Below are 16,781 nucleotides of genomic sequence, written 5' to 3'. Positions count from 1 at the left end.
TTCTGTTGGGTGGAAGGTAGTCACTGGTGCTTACTTTAAAGTGTGTAGTTACTTCGCTAGGGTTAGCGATTTTCAGCTCCAGAGCAATTTTCTAATGGCTGTGTCATCAGCTCAAAAGTATAAACCACTTCAAAGTCGCCATAACAATGCCATAATTGAAACCACAACTCCACCTTAAGTATTGTTGCATCACTGTGGCACCTCCACTGTAGTTGTTTGCCTTTATAAGTTGTTAACTTATACTTAAGATAGCCACTTGCCTATGGGTATACACCATTGCATTGAGAAGTGTGCAGTGGGTGAAACATATTTGATCACCACAAAGCGTACAAAGATCGCTGAGATCCAATACAATCTGAAGTTACTCTCATTACATGTACAAACTTGCGGCTAAAAGCAACTGCAGTTTCAAGATAATCTAGATTGCTCAATGGCTTCCTGATTCAATTGTGCCATTTTCCTCTTTAAAATGTATGGGGAGCCCTGGAGAAAAAATGTACCTTTTTTCAGTTTTTAAGCGCTGTGCATGCCAAAGTAGCTAATTCCAACCCAACAAACTATAGATTTCTGAGATCGGCAATCAATACTCTATCTATTGAGCCTATAAAAAGCCCATTTTTCCAAAATTTAAAAATCGGGCTGGAATGCCTAGTTATATCTGTGTAAAGGATCTATGGTTATATAGTATCGATTGAAATCTCTTCAGGCTTTCTACCTATTTATTTATTTATTTATTGTTAATCAGCAGGACCCTCCAGAGGTATAACGCTGATGTGCAATTACATGTGTACAATTTCAATTAGTTACTTAACTATATAAGTATGTTCAATTACGACAAGTTACTTAATTATACACATACGTACAATTGCAATAATAAACTATAAAAATATATACAATTACGATAAGTTACTTAACTATATACATAGAAGGGGCTAATTTTTGCTTAAATTCTTCAACACAGTCAGTCTCAATAATCCCATCATCTAATCTGTTCCATTCTGGTACAGTTCTTGGGAGAAAGGAATATTTATATACATCAATTCTTGGTTGGTAAGGTACTAGTTTAAAGTTGTGTGAGTGTCGGGTCTGTAATACAGTAGATTTAAATGGGAGATAACAGTTCAGTATAATTAATAAATCATGTAGTACTTTATATAGTAAAACTAGTCTAGCTGATTTGCTACGTTCTTGTAGTGTAGGCCATTGCAAGTTTTTTTTTACCTGTGGATAAAATCTAAATTCTACAGTATGCTGTATGTTACACTAGGGTATAAATATTTCCCAGTGCTCAAAATCGAGTTGAGCACGCATATCACGTGATCCGCCGATCCGTTGATCCGCTAAATACAGATGCCCCTCTTCAGGCTTCCTACCTGTGGATAAAATATAAATTCTACAGTATGCTGTATGTTACACTAGGGTATAAATATTTCCCAGTGCTCAAAATCGAGTTGAGCATGCATATCACGTGATCCGCCGATCCGTGATCCGCTAAATACAGATGCCCAAGCCAAGCATATAGTAATGTCTCCAAACAAGTATCGTAATGAGATAATTGAGTATTATTCTTAATATGAAAGTCAACACTTGTACTGAAGGGGAAGTGTCATATCTGTACTGTATTTACCATACATGTTTTATCACCATTAATTTGGTTTTTAACATTGGCTATTTTGTTCTGAGAGTTGATTTCTTGTGAGTTCCATTTACCTTTTGTATGCCCATGCAGAAGAGAGTATTTACTAGTTAAATACATTCCCATATTTAGTAGAATGTCTTATGTGAGCTTCAAAATGTGAAATGCAAAACTAGAAACTCACTGGTTTCACTAGGAAACAAATTGTATTTCATATTAGCTTAAAAGTAGTGTATTTTGTTTTGTAAAGTTTAGTGTGAAATCAATGTATTTTTGTGCATATACTATTTACAATAATCATAGCAATGTTTCCACAGTGACATTAGATTATGTAATTTGCTAGTGGTTCCAAGCGGATTTGTTCAATTAATGACCTCATCATCCAGTTCCCCTATAACATGTATTTCTTAGTGCTTTTACTATATAAGGCTGCATGGGATGTTGACACAACGCAGGAAGCTACAGTGGAGTAATTGCATGGTTGCCTGTGTGGTCATGTAGGTGTTCAGTAGAGTAAATTATTGTTCTTGTGCTGAGTCATCAAGAATTACATCATATGAATGCTCAAAAATTCTGCTTTTACTCAGCCTGTTCTCATTGTGATATGAAACACAACACCAAAAGTGACAATAGGGATGTGATAGTATATGCATAATATTTATTTGTGCATTGGGATTCATAATTATAAGGTTGATTGTGTAAACCATTCTGGTAGTTTCTGATCTCATATAAAAACAATGCTTTTATTTATGGAAGCCTATAGGTTTTTTTACAAAGGTCTTTGCACATTGCACAGTAATACACAACTTTGCACATATATCACATCTTTGTGCATCTTAGCACATAAAGGCCTTTGCACATTTATTACTGAGACGAGTCTTTCTGTCACATGACTTTGCTAAATCATAATTGCATATTTGTTGTGCTATTTTATTATGTTGTACCACATTAGAAACCGTTTGTGGTAAATTAGTGTAAATATCTTAACCATGGCCATTAGCAAGCTGAACCTATCCAATCCTGATAGCATAGGGATTCCGCTTTAGTTATACATGAATGTGCTGTACCACCCAAAATACCTTTATGTAAAATTACTGGTTCCTATATATCTAACTGTTTAAATTTGTCCCTTTATTACTTGGTAGAAGCTAACAAGTTATTCTTTCTTGTGTGGATGTGGGGGACACTGAGTATTTGATGTATTTTTCACTTACATCACAGACTGCATTTTCATCACAAATGTAGCTTGTCCATGTAAAGCTGCCTTGGACATTTCTTATTGTTTAGTCAATTGTTAGCGGTGTTGCTATAATTTTACTACATATTATGTCATTGGCATGCATTTTGATTCTGTATTACAATATTTAGCTATCACCCCTTCCCTCTACCCTTATGTACATAATTTAGGACAATTGTTACTTTAATTTTGGTACCAGACAGACACCAGTTGTAGTCAGACACAACATGTATCTTCTAGGAAAATTGTCAGGATGTCCTGGTCTGTGTATTCATAGTCTGTGTACTCTTCAGCTGCCAGCTGTGACCAGGCAAACCTAGTTTACAAAGAAAATAGGATTAATGTACTTACCTTTTAAAAATTAAACTGTATGTATGAAAATTGTACGTAACATGTTACGTACTGAACTCACACTTGTAACCTATGAACTACGTACTGTAGGTGGTATATATATATATGTGTGTATATCTGTTATTAATAATTCCAACTGTCATGCATGTCTCACATATTGGATGGTGGGCTTCACCCACTCCTGTGGGGTACTAGTCCTGTCCTACAAGAGGATTTGCCTATACCTACTCATGGTATCTGAATAGTGCACAAGTGTCCCAGTGTCTTACTGGTTAGGCATGACTGTGAGTCAACAGCACCCAAAGCCAATTCGAAAGTATTTTTGTTTGTTTGTTTCTTTGCCTGTCATGCTTCTCCATCTGAGCCATAGGTGGTGGAGACGGGGGGGCCAGGGGGGCCATGGCCTCCTCACTTTTTTTGGACACTGTTTGCAAGAAAAGATCAAGATACTCTAATAGAACAGTCAGGATCTAGATACTCTAATAGAGCAGTCACAGTATTCAGAGAAGCAGTGCAGCAAATTACTTAACTACGTACGTGTAGTTATAAATAAGGAGATATAATTGGTGGAGAGTAGCTATTATCAGCAGGTTGTGACCTTTTTTTTTTTTTTTTTTTTTTTTGGTCTTCAACTTACAGCTGGCCTGGCCCCCTCACTCTTTGGCCTGCTCCACCGCCCCTGATCTGAGCAATCCTGATCACCAGGTATTTGTTCTTTACACTCTGTATCAGTATGCAAACTAACACTAGTCAGAATCTGCCAAACTATTGGTCATGTCCATACAACACTTATATAATTGGGCAAGCAATACTGTAATTTAAAAGGGAAATATCTGTAACTTAAAGTGTTTTATTATTATTATTATTAGCACTTTACAGTGACCAGCACTGAAGGTCTACAGCAACATGTGCTGCAGCTTTAGGATTACCTAACCTAATTTCAATGACTTAGACCTAGTGACTTGACTTACTGACTGATAATGTGTAATAGAAAAGGGGCCAAAGTAAGGAAAAAAATCCCTCCAACCCCAGGATTCGAACTGCAGGTCACCCAATGTCTAGTCGGGGCCATACTCAGTACTCCTCCAGGAGGGATGGATTTTCTTCCTTATACCTAGAGTATTTATTATTAGAAGGAATTGCAGTAATGACCAGTACATACAGTGGTGGGAGATGAGTCCATGGACATCATAATTCTTGTAATTCCTTTCTTCTGTACTAATACCATATGTATAATAGCCTCTTCCATTGCATGACCTTTATTCAGCAGTTGGCTGTGCTTCTTTAGTACAAATTGACTGCCATACATGTACATCTGTCCATATTTAAAGTTGTTTTGAAAATTATTGCGAAATGTGTTTTAAATTACATTTACATTGTCGTTTCTCATTCTAGCATGATGGATAACATGATGTTACTCTTGCTGGTACTCCCATTGGATGCATTTAGTTATACTTATGACTGTAAGTAATAAATATGTGTGAATCCATTGTAGCTACAGAGTAGTTCAGAAATGGTGTATTTTGTACATTACATTGATCTAAGTAAGGGAATGTTTTGGTGAAAGAGCTGATTTTGTAATCACACAGAATTCCCCAAAACAACTATCCAATTATTTGTTCCAACCTAGGTATGTTGTTCTTGAATAACGGCTATTAGCAATCAAAGATAGCTAAACTGGTTTCGCACATCTTTGGTAATGACGTTATCCTAACCTGGGAATATTTAATTGGAAAAGTAGTAGTCTGTGTAAGCACGACCAAGTCATTATTCTGGTCACACAGTTATTTGTCTGTTATACACCCCACACTGGCTTCCATTCGTCACACATGTCTTGATACTGCGTTTAACCTCACTGGTTTATGAACACTATGATTGCAGATATGGGGCCACCATTTGTGTATATAAACTGCACTACAGACCATGAAGCACAAACACATACCATTAATATATTTTGGAAAGTGGATCCACCTACAAATCTAAATCTCACACCTGCGCAAATCTCATATCGTTTGGCAGATGCTAGAGCAGATATTGACTGTGATAGTACTAACAGGACAGTGGCTGTAAGTTGCATAATAATGCTATATTACACACAATGTAGTAGTAATTCAAATACATATATAAGTGAATAGATGTGAATGCTCTATTAGAATTTATGTTGATGTCACAAAACTATTGCGTAGATAGTTTGTAAAAATTTTTTGTACTTTTTGAATAATGAGAGGAAAAAGAGAGAGGTGCCAAAAATAAAACCCTGATGGTTTATTGATAATGCATAAATACTGACGGGATGGTTGCCAGGACTGTTCATATAAATTCAAGCAATTACGAAATCTATTTTAGGTAGTAATCAAGGTTTACCCTGCCAGTGTTTTGTGCCATGTTCACATGTATGTATACTGTTAGTTACTTACTTGTGTATCCATCAGAATGACTATAGTAGAACTTCAGATGATATCAGTGACAAACATCAGTTAAGCTATGAGATCTCCACAAATTATCAGTATTATGAGTCTTGTGAAGTGTTGGTTTTCTATGATGATTTTGACGACCCTTTCCAGAATTTTAGTATCACTACTACTGTAAAAGAGTGTCAACTTGAAGGTTAGTTATAACAAGAGTTCATAATAAAAGGTATTATTTTAACTCTTGGTTATAAGGAGACCTAATTGTAGCATAATGTGAAGGAATGCTTAGTTCCATGGTATTGTTGAATTCCTGTAACCAACATTGCATTATGGCCACTGTTGGTAATAATGCTTGATCTTGATTGACCACGGTCACGGTGTGATATGGAAATAATTATTTTAAAAGGAAGAAGAGAACTACCAATGAAATTTTGATGTGTAGTACCACCAGCTACATTTAGTAAAAAGGATCACTTGAAGAAATTAAAAGAGACCACTCAAGTGCTGACAAAATTAATCAAAACTCACAGTGGTGAGTCGCGCGGCCAGTGTTGCAGAAATGCATGCCGCAGACAATAAATGACGCGACCACTACAAGATTCAAATTATCGATTTCACCATACATGATTACCTTACAGCGAGCCCTACAGTCGTAATTTCAGCACCAAACGGAAGTTTCAGTCATCCTCAGTTGACCTAGAGGTCAAATACAAAACCCAGATTGTTGTTTTCCGCAATACTGGCTTGGCATGTAGGGCAATGTGCCTTTAAACTGTTCTAAAAGTTTCGTTGAGATTGAAACATATATTTTCGAGAATGGCTAGTTTGAAATTTTAATTTAGTCACCCCCACATAATTTGCTCTCTGTAAGAATTTTACTCGGAGTTTAAAGAATGACGCGAGCACAACTGCGGTCACTGGGTATTGATGAACTGGCGCTCTATGTAGTTAATCAGTGCATATAGCTACAAAGTGTGTTGCCATAGATTTATAGTCTATAATTGTGACTGGGCCTGCAAAAATAGGGCACATGGGCACAAACTACACTCCACCACATAACATCACATATCTCAGTACTGGGATGGAATAGTTTCATTCTGTAACTTGTATTATAAAGCAAACCAAATGGGTAATAAGTGCTGAAAATGTCATGGCCAACCAATAATGGAATACAAAGTTATGACTCATCAAACTTTAAAATGTAGGCAATTTTTATGTGCCCACATGCCCTATTTTCGCAGGCCCAGTCACAATTTATGGTGCTGCATACCATCGTTCGTCTTGAAATTTGAATTTAGTCGTCCCCACGTAATTTGTCTCTAAGGGCGCAGCTTAAAGAATGACACAGAGCACAACTGTGGTTACCAGTTGTCATTAGACACAAGCTGTGAGTAATTATCACATATAGCTAGCCTAAAAGGAAGTGTGCAAAACCACCTAATAATAATTTACAGTTGTCACCATGCACTTTATAGCACCCCCAAACAAAATTACACATGTAATTACAACATACAGAGACAGCATACAGAGGACACATAAATACCAAACACTTTTCACAACAATAATGTAAGAATTGTACAATAATGACTGTAATATAACTGCTATGAAAATGTTTCCCAGTGGCCCGCCATGGTAGCAAGTCTCACATCAGGGCATGTATATTCATCCAAATACAATGGGAGTAACAAGTAAGTATGACCCCCCCCAAAAACATCTTTGCTGTAAAAAAAGGCGCATCCAAGAAACTACAAGTATCTGTAACCCAATGTAAACAGATACGCTGTAGAAAAACACTCCATGAAATTAATGGGTAACTGAAAGAGTTGATATCTAGAGCGGCCAAGAATAAATAATGTTACTACAACTGATTATGATTACCAAAGAATACCTTGGCTGTAGAACAGGTAAATAAAAGTAACTGGCAACCAAAACAGCTGATATCTGAAGCGGCCAAGAATCAGATATGAGATATTGTAATACTGTAGTAAAAGAATGTCACACTATAAATATAGATCTACTCTAATAGAAAAGTCAGTATATTCAAATTCATACGTCTGGTATAATAAAACAGTCAGTAGTTATCCATACCTTTTATAACACTGTAAAACAAGATGAAAATAATCAACAGGTGCATCCCAAGATAATATTATACATTTTACTTGCTCATTTCCAAATATCAATTTGTACCAATTTGTTGTTCCCTCAGTGGGCCTATCACTGGAAAAAGGAGTGAAATCTTCCCCAAAAACACCTTTGCTGTAAAAAAAGGTGCACCCATGAAACTACAAGTACTTGTAAAACAGATCAGTAATTGTAGAGAAAGACCTCATGAGAGTAGAAACAACTGGCATAAAAACAACTGGCAACTCAAAGTGCTGATATCTGGGGCAGCCAAGAATAAACCTTATCTTACAACTAACTGCCATGTATTGGTTGTAAAATAGTTGTACTCATCAAAGTGAAAGTAACTCAGTGAGTTACTTTCACTTTGATGAGTGCACTGCAACTGACAACTGAAACAGCTGATATCTGAAGCGGCCAAGAATGAATGTTGACATACAATCAATTGCAATTAACAAAAATTTAACAATGAACCTTTATCATTCAACTGTGTTCTATATTCACTGTAACTGCATCCTTCTTTTAGCTCTAATTGGCTGGTAATTTGGCCGCATTTTATAATAGTGTACAGAGCTTCAATGCTAAATTTTTGTAAATTGCAATTGATAGTATGTCAACATTCATTCTTGACTGCTTCAGATATCAGTGTTTCAGTTGCCAGTTACAGTGCACCCATCAAAGTGAAGGTAACTCAGTAGAGTTACTTTCACTTTGATGAGTGTACCTATTTTACAACCAATGCAATGCAGTTAGTTGTATGATAAGGTTTATTCTTGGCCGCCCCAGATATCAGCTCTTTGAGTTGCGAGTTGTTTTTACTCTCATAAGGTCTTTCTCTACAATTACTGAGCTGTTTTACAAGTACTTTTAGTTTCATGGATGCACTTTTTTTTTACAGCAAAGGTGTTTTTGGGGTGGTATATATATATACAGTGCCAATAATTATTGTATACTGTGTACTTATTTGTTTTTCTGTAGTTCCCAGCATAGTCCTGTCAACCCCTTCAAACATGACTGCACACAAAGGTTCAACATTTAAAATTTCATTTGAGTATTATGCTGTACCCCCACCAAACTACACATGGTACATTAATGATGAGTTTTATGGGACAGTGATTGGTGCAAAAAATAATGGTATACACACAATGGTGTTCACTGCTATCCAAGAAGGATGGTATCGATGTTTGCTTGAGAATAGCTTTGGGACTGATGTGTACGCTGTGTTTGTGAATATATTAGGTAAGAACAAAGGTGTTTTTGGGGTGGTATATATATACAGTGCCAATAATTATTGTATACTGTATACTTATTTGTTTTTCTGTAGTTCCCAGCATAGTCCTGTCAACCCCTTCAAACATGACTGCACAAAAAGGTTCAACATTTAAAATTTCATTTGAGTATTATGCTGTACCCCCACCAAACTACACATGGTACATTAATGATGAGTTTTATGGGACAGTGATTGGTGCAAAAAATAATGGTATACACACAATGGTGTTCACTGCTATCCAAGAAGGATGGTATCGATGTGTGCTTGAGAATAGCCTTGGGACTGATGTGTACGCTGTGTTTGTGAATATATTAGGTAAGAATAAGATCTACATTAATATAACATCATTCATAATAATAATTGTCTTGTTCAGTACCTTTTATTACTTGGAACCCTAAATACAGTATATAGCTGTGCAGTGTGCACAAACACTTAAACAGTATCTGCTAATAAAAATAATGCAAGATTAAAGCTTATACAATCAGAAATGTAGTTATCTTTGAGGCAACCAAGGCAGCTGGTTTGATATAATTTACAAGTTTGAACAAGGAGTATTGCAAATTACTCATTTTGAACAGTCAATTATGTCTTGCCTTCTAAGCTACACCAATTGGGTCACTGTGTCAAACAGGGTTAGCAACCTGACTCGGTTTCAACTCTGTTCTAATACCGTATAGAGGGAACTTTGGCGGGGGGAAACTTTGGTGAATTTGGCGATTTGCTACAGATTCGCCAAAGTTTAACCTGCCAATTACTTGTAGCGCCTGAGATTAGCATTTCATAGCTACAGATTGAGCTTGAATTTACCAAAGTTTACTTTGCCAAATGCGATTTAGCTTGCTATTTGCCAAAGTTACCCCCACCAATGTTTCCCTCTATACGGTAGTATGTACATGTGTACATGTTGAGCAGACCCCCCAAAAAACATTTGATGGAATTACACAATTTCTTTAATTTGGTTCAAGTATTGATCTTTTTATTCAAATGTCGACTTATTACCAATCAAAATTTTTACCTATGGGAAAGCCATAAAAGTGCACACTTTGTTACAACCTTTTCCGAGCTTGTAATGTATATAGCTAAACTACATATGTCTGCACCCGTAACAGTTTTTCTGTCTCTACTACTCATCTAATTGGCTGAAATGTTACTTCTCTTGAGAAAAGATATACTTTTCTTTTAAAACTGCTTTCTCAACATACTATTGTGGATACAACTTGTATGAAGCAAGTGCACATTCAATATACATACATACATTGGTACATACTATTAATCCATCTAGCCACATTGATTCCAGGTACGTATATTAAAAGCCTGGGATTTTATTTCTTTTCCGCATTTTTGACCCGGCCTGTAAACGAATAGTGTGAGACCAGGTATTTATAGGTCTAAGTGATGCCAAGGGATTAATCGAATTTGAGTAATGGCAGAACACCAAATTGGATGGCAGTGGGATCAAGGCTGCCTAGGTCCAGCCATGGATTTTCCACCTTTTCAAACTCACTTTATTTAAAATCTTATACAGGCTGTAGAACCAGGTGTCCTACAGACCTTCAGCACTTGTACAGTAAAGCTTTAATAAATGAATAAATAAATCAAATAAATAATAATGATAAGCTTAGAGGACCTTTGTACAGTGTATTAACTACATGTAGTCAAGGCCTAATAGGATAGGAAAACAATTGTTTGGTACATATCTGCATACAAGTGGACTCGCACAGACTACTGACACAATCACTCACAGCACCTTCATCCCTCAGATGGCTCTGAACTTAATGTTAATAAGTTTGAAATAACAGCATGGGAAAGTATTAAAACCACTAACAGTAAACTCTATTAATAGCCCGGGGTTTTTATTAAGATGAGGTGTTTATTTTCCAATTGTGCTGGAAGCCTTCTAACTTGTAATCAAAGCAGGAATTTATTTAAATGCAGCTTTTATACGAAGGTATACGGTATGTATTTGTATATCTATCATTAAGTGCACAGTAGTAAAATGTGAATCTTGACAAAACCAGTCCTCTGTACAAATCCAATTCTTTGCTTGTAGCATTTGCTATTGGCCTAAAAATTTAACACAATTCTTTCATTGCAATATGGGATAACAGGTCAAAATTTGAAAGTGATATAGGATACACTTACATTGAGTTATAGTCCTTTAAAGTCACAAATCTGGATGTGTGTGGAGGCCTGGTTTTATTAAATCCAGTCGCAAATACAGTATAATACTCACAAAAATGGTTTATACCCAAAGGCCAGTGCTAAAATGCATTATAGAAATGTTAACAATGTGTACAATACTGAAATAACTACATATGTTATAAAGTGTACATTGTAGAGACAACTATCACAGAAGCTCCTGTCAACATTGCAGACACATTAGAAGGTAGTGTGACATTCACTTGTACTGCTACTGGTATACCACTACCTAACATAACATGGAGTAGTGATAGTAATGACAGTATTGCAGCCACTTCGAATATGATTCTTGGTAATATTACAATACAGTCAAATTTAACGTTATCATTTTTGCAAAGAGATGATTTTATGAACTACACTTGTACTGCTGTTAACGAGTTTGGTATTGACAGTAGAACAGCAGTTCTGGGAAGTAAGTTGTTGGTGTCTTTTGTTAACAGTATATGTGACTATATTTTGCAAAATCAACCACATGAGCACAAAAGCATAAAATAGATAACACTAGCGGGAAGATGTTGTACTATCAGGCTATCAATTCCCATACCTTCAACTATTCTGCTTTGGCAGATGGCGTTCTGTATAACCATGCCAGAGAGGTCTACATCTCTGTGAATTCTGGAGAGAGGTCAAACACTCAGGACAGGTGAGCAGAGAGATGAGTGCATCTCTTTTGTGAGACTTCACCTCATGAACTGCCTCTGAAAGACTGTTTTGTGGCCTGGTGCCTCAATTACTTCCATTTTGAAGTCAATATCTGTTGCCCACACCACCACCCCACCCTTTTGTTGACTAAATAAATGATACAAAAACACCTGCAAGGGCAAATCCCAAGGTTTGTAAAGAGGGAATGCACCATGGCAGTAGGTACGTATGAGTGGGGGGCCTGGGGGATTGTGCATGCTCCCCAGAAGCTAGATGTTTACACTAAAAATTTTGTACAATGTAGTTTTTGTATAAAAATATCTAAATTGTACTATAGTAAACCATACTTTCTGATTGGTCTTTGATTAAACGTGAGTGCAGTGTAAGGGTGGTTGTTGGTAGTTCAAATATTTCACATTTCACATTCTGAATCAGTGGTGATTTTCATAAGTAGATTACGGTGTGTATGACCCTAAAGTGTGTTGTGTTAATATCCAAAGGGCTTAGTGTAAAATTAGCATTTTCAGCACCATGCATATGCCATGGGCACATTTAACCTACTGGGAACACTTGGAGGATTCTCTATATTTACATTGTATGTAGTGACTGTTCTATTAGAGTATCTTGATCTTCATGAAATATCAGGCTTGAGGATGAGTACTGGTGGGGAGTAGGTACTTTCCCTTTGTGTCCAGAGTTATTTAAATGTGGAGGGTGCGCTTGCTCGCTGTGAACCGCCTTGGATCCATTCCTGGCTCATGATCAAAAGTGTCGAAACTCTAGAAAGATTTTCTTGGCCACTAGATACTCTTGAAAGTCATGACAGCTCTATAGATTCTGTATGTGTGACTTCCAGGGCTAATGAGTTGCAAACCTTATTTTTTGTGAGTCACAAATGCACAGGGTGATTTTCAATCACATGCAACCATCAGTCTTCAATCATATGACAACTCCCAACTTGCTTGGTATCTCATAAACCTCCATTAAACATTTGCTGGTCCTCAGGAATGTCAGAGTAACAAATGCATATCTTCAGCCTTCTCTCTGGATCATGTGAGCTCATATGAGATCAATCTTATCCTTTATGCAACTGAATTTTGTGAAATCAATCATATGGCACAAACGCTTATGATGAGATAACCACCAGAAAAAAGATACTACACTATCAAACTAATAATTCTTCTAACTATCAGACTAACAATTTCCACACTAAACTTGTCTTCTACTCTTTGGATCTACACAGTTTTCTGGTGCTGCATGACCACTACACTTGTGTCTGGTGAGATTTCACCCAATGAACTACCACTGACAGACTGTTTTGTGGCATGGTGCCTTCGATTACCACCCGTATCCATTTTGAAGTCTATATCTGTTGCCCACCCCACCACACCCACCTTTTGAGGACTTGTGATACAGCAACACTTTTGATCTAAAATGATGAGTAACTATGTTACTGGTTTCATAATCTATAAGGTCATAAAGAGTTTCATCACTGGTGAAAATTCTTAATCTGTAGTTGCCAGGGCTGGTGAGTTACACTACTTTCTGTGAATCAGCAATATGCTCCCATGCAAGAGATTTTCTAATATTCAGTTGCTATAATACTTATTATGACATCAGTATTGCCAAGTGCTGTATTGAAGTATTGTTGAAGTCAGAAGTAGGGATCCATGCTGTATGCACATAGTACTTGTAATGGCACAAAACCATATTAATAGTAGTATAGGATAGTGTTCAATTCGAAATTATGCTATATCCCAGTGAAGCCATGCTTCAAAAAGTTTGCTAGAACTGTTTGCAATAGCTACCATACAGTCCAGTAAGGTGTTTAATTATGATAATAAAGAAGTGTTTATTACAAACAATTAAACACCAAACACTTATGAATGCTCCACTTCCTCTAGCAAACAATGTTGGCTACAAAATGTGGGCAAGTAGAGTACCAGGAAAACAGGAATGGAAAATTGGAATGAGAATGACCAACAGAAAAATTCCTGATACAAGTTATCATGTCAGTATTCAGGGTGGATTTTGCAGCACAATTCTTTGTTGTACCCTTCTGCTAAAATAATTTAAACACTCTAATGGAGCAGTTACCTGCATTATAATACTCTAATAGAACAGTCTAGAATGTTTTGTTAATTATTCCATAATTATAGGGACCTGCATTGAAAGGTGATGAAAGTCTATGTTTACTTGATGGACTATAGATTAATTATAGAAGTTGTCAACAGTGAAAGCTAGCTACTCCCTTGAAACCAAAACCATTTTACAAAGTATTCTAGCTATATAGTTACCTGACATTACCTAGACTGTATTTAGATGTGGTAAGTTGTACTTACAGTCTCAGGGTAAAGGTCACATGATAGCATGCAGTAATTTGCTAGCTCATCAGGCTGGAGTGGCTTCATTAGGAGGCTCAATGACTGTTCATAGTGTCCTTAGCCTCCTTTATAGAGGACCAACTTGACAAGCATGCTGCAGCTGCCACATGCAGCATGTAATTTTTATCCTGAGACTGCAGGTATAACATTCCACACTGCAGGAACTGTAATGTTTATCAGAATACTTTGTAAAGTTTAATAGTTGATTTTTCAGTGTTAATGGTTTTAATGGAGTAGCTAGCTTTCAGTGCAGACAACTTAGCTAGCTGTGTACTCTAGTTGTAGCACTACTTGGTATTAGCTGTCCTTGTGCATTAATGTCTACCATGTAATAGTCCAGCTGCATGTAAGGCCTTAGGAATGCAATCAGTTTTAATTGCCCATTGTGCAACTACTGGATGACCATAAATACATTGAAGTCATTGGGAAATGATAATAACCTGCAGTAAAACTTCCGTTACTTACAAAGTATACAGTATGTTCCAATTTTCTGTACATGGAAAGAAACTACATTGATTTCTCTGTTGTTTTGCAGTTATCCACTGTAATAGGACAAAAGATGAAGTTAGAAATGTTAGCTTAAAATACTTGGATATCTCCTTTAGATTCTAAGTACCAATAGATTGTGTCCGTGGTTGTCTATTTCCCAATATTTTGTACAACCTAACCACAGCATCCAGTAGTTGTGCAAAAATTATTAAAAGATGAATTAAATACTTTCTCTTGCATGCAACTGTTCTATTTGGGATGAAGCATTCTTGACTGCTCTATTAGAGTATTTTAATGCTGAGTGACTGCTCTATTAGAATGTTTTGATCACTTTTAGAACCACTCTACTAATGAAGGATATTATGTAATTGCTGTGCCATCAATATAATTATTGTGTGCACGTTTGTTGTACACAAGTGAAAAAACAGTGTGCTGCCAGCATATCGGCATTTCTTATGAGGAAAAATGTTACACATAGGAGCTTCATCAACTTGACACTTCTTTTTCTGTATGTACACTGATGAAAAATAATTAACATAATATCATTTTGTGTAGGATCTGACCCTTCCAAAATAGGGCATGTGGGCATATAAAATTTGTCTACTTTTAAAAGTTTCCATCACTCATACCTTTTTGTACCATCATGCTATGGCCTTGAAAATTTCAGCATGTATTAAACAATCAAAGTGCTTCATACTTAAAGTTGCAGAGTGCAAATATTCTATTCCTGTACTGAGATATTCCCTGTTGTGTGACAGAGTGTAGTTGGTTCCCACATGCCTTATTTTCGTAGGCCCAGTCACATTTTATCCAATGTATTTCAATAAAACATAAAACTTTTGAAACATAGTGATTTTTGAACAACTAGTCACATGTGGTTGATGATACTTAATATAATACCGAACCTTTATATTATATAGCTTATACAGCATCTAACATACATTATTGTTGACTAGTGGTTCCAAAGATATTACAAGGACCTCAGTCCATATCAGAACTGCAGGGAACAGTTGCTAATTTTAATTGTTCAGCTAGTGGTATTCCTCCACCAACTATTTTGTGGACATTTACAAATAATAACAATGAAGTTACTGCACTCAACAGCACCAGAAATTACAAAGACAGTGAAAATGTTATGGGTGAATTAGATCTATTGGGTGTAACAAAAGATAACTTTGGAACTTATTCCTGTATTGCAGTAAACATATTTGACACTGATGCTGAAGCAGCAACATTAGTGGTGAAGTCTAGTAAGTTTACTATTATATTGTAATGATTGCATTGGCATATGCATTGTTTTTCATTTTTGCAAAATTGTTACTCAGCAAAAGCCACACCCTTCTATGTACTTTGCCGTATGTTTTAGCATGAATACTAAAATTCCGCAGTCTATTTAGCATCAAGCAGGTGTATATCGAGGGTGGTTTCCAAATTTGGTAAGTCTAGGAGTGCAGCACCCAACCACTGAAAGATTTGAACGTCAAAGTTTACTAGATTTGTGATTTCATGGATACTGTTTTCAATTATAATTATGCTTGGTTCCCTTTAAGTCCTAAATGTTAATCAATAATGGTTATCATACAGTAAAATAGTTTCATACAGTAGTACGATAGTACTGGGTAGTAGGGACCACAAAGGTTTCACATGAAAAAAGTGCCCAAAAACCAGCCTCACTTTTCCCTGACAATGATGAAGCAGTATTGGTTATGTCAGTAAAACTAAGCCCAAACTAGTCTTCAGATCGACCCAAAATGCTTTTAACAAGTTGCTATGGAATTTTAAAAATATTAAATATCTACTGACTGACTGACTGAGTATATAACTGACTGACTGATGCCTTCAGACAAGCATACCTTGATAACAGCTAAGGCTAAGGTCTTGATTTTTTCATTGTTTGACATCGCTTCAGCCGGACATGTGCCTTTTGGCATACCGCAGTGCATACAATGCATTTTCATGGACTTACCAATATCCTCCTTTGTGTCCCATTCATCTTTGTTGACAGCGAAAGGAGTTGATTTGGCAGTAGCACATGATGGCT

At 36.4% G+C, this 16,781-nt stretch overlaps 2 protein-coding genes across 5 annotated transcripts in view; both read left to right on the top strand.

Moving 5' to 3' along the window:
- LOC136241689 (uncharacterized) overlaps positions 1–16,781 on the top strand; it is a 152,715-nt gene that overhangs the window by 19,552 nt on the left and 116,382 nt on the right. The window lies entirely within an intron of this gene.
- LOC136241682 (uncharacterized) overlaps positions 1–16,781 on the top strand; it is a 41,915-nt gene that overhangs the window by 6,440 nt on the left and 18,694 nt on the right. Inside the window, exons 2-8 of one of the 2 annotated variants that reach the window (XM_066032938.1) lie at positions 4,620–4,687; positions 5,106–5,290; positions 5,657–5,831; positions 8,735–8,995; positions 9,081–9,341; positions 11,365–11,637; positions 15,697–15,990. In XM_066032938.1, the coding sequence (XP_065889010.1) occupies positions 4,621–4,687; positions 5,106–5,290; positions 5,657–5,831; positions 8,735–8,995; positions 9,081–9,341; positions 11,365–11,637; positions 15,697–15,990 (1,516 nt within the window). In that variant the 5' untranslated portion in view covers position 4,620. The remainder of the gene's footprint in view (positions 1–4,619; positions 4,688–5,105; positions 5,291–5,656; positions 5,832–8,734; positions 8,996–9,080; positions 9,342–11,364; positions 11,638–15,696; positions 15,991–16,781) is intronic. The other variant, XM_066032939.1, reaches the window with a different exon arrangement.

The sequence above is a fragment of the Dysidea avara genome, chromosome 12 (assembly GCF_963678975.1).
Source record: "Dysidea avara chromosome 12, odDysAvar1.4, whole genome shotgun sequence".
NCBI lineage: Eukaryota > Metazoa > Porifera > Demospongiae > Dictyoceratida > Dysideidae > Dysidea > Dysidea avara.
The sequence above is the reverse complement of the archived record's forward strand: the minus strand, read 5'-3'. Positions and strand labels throughout refer to the sequence as shown.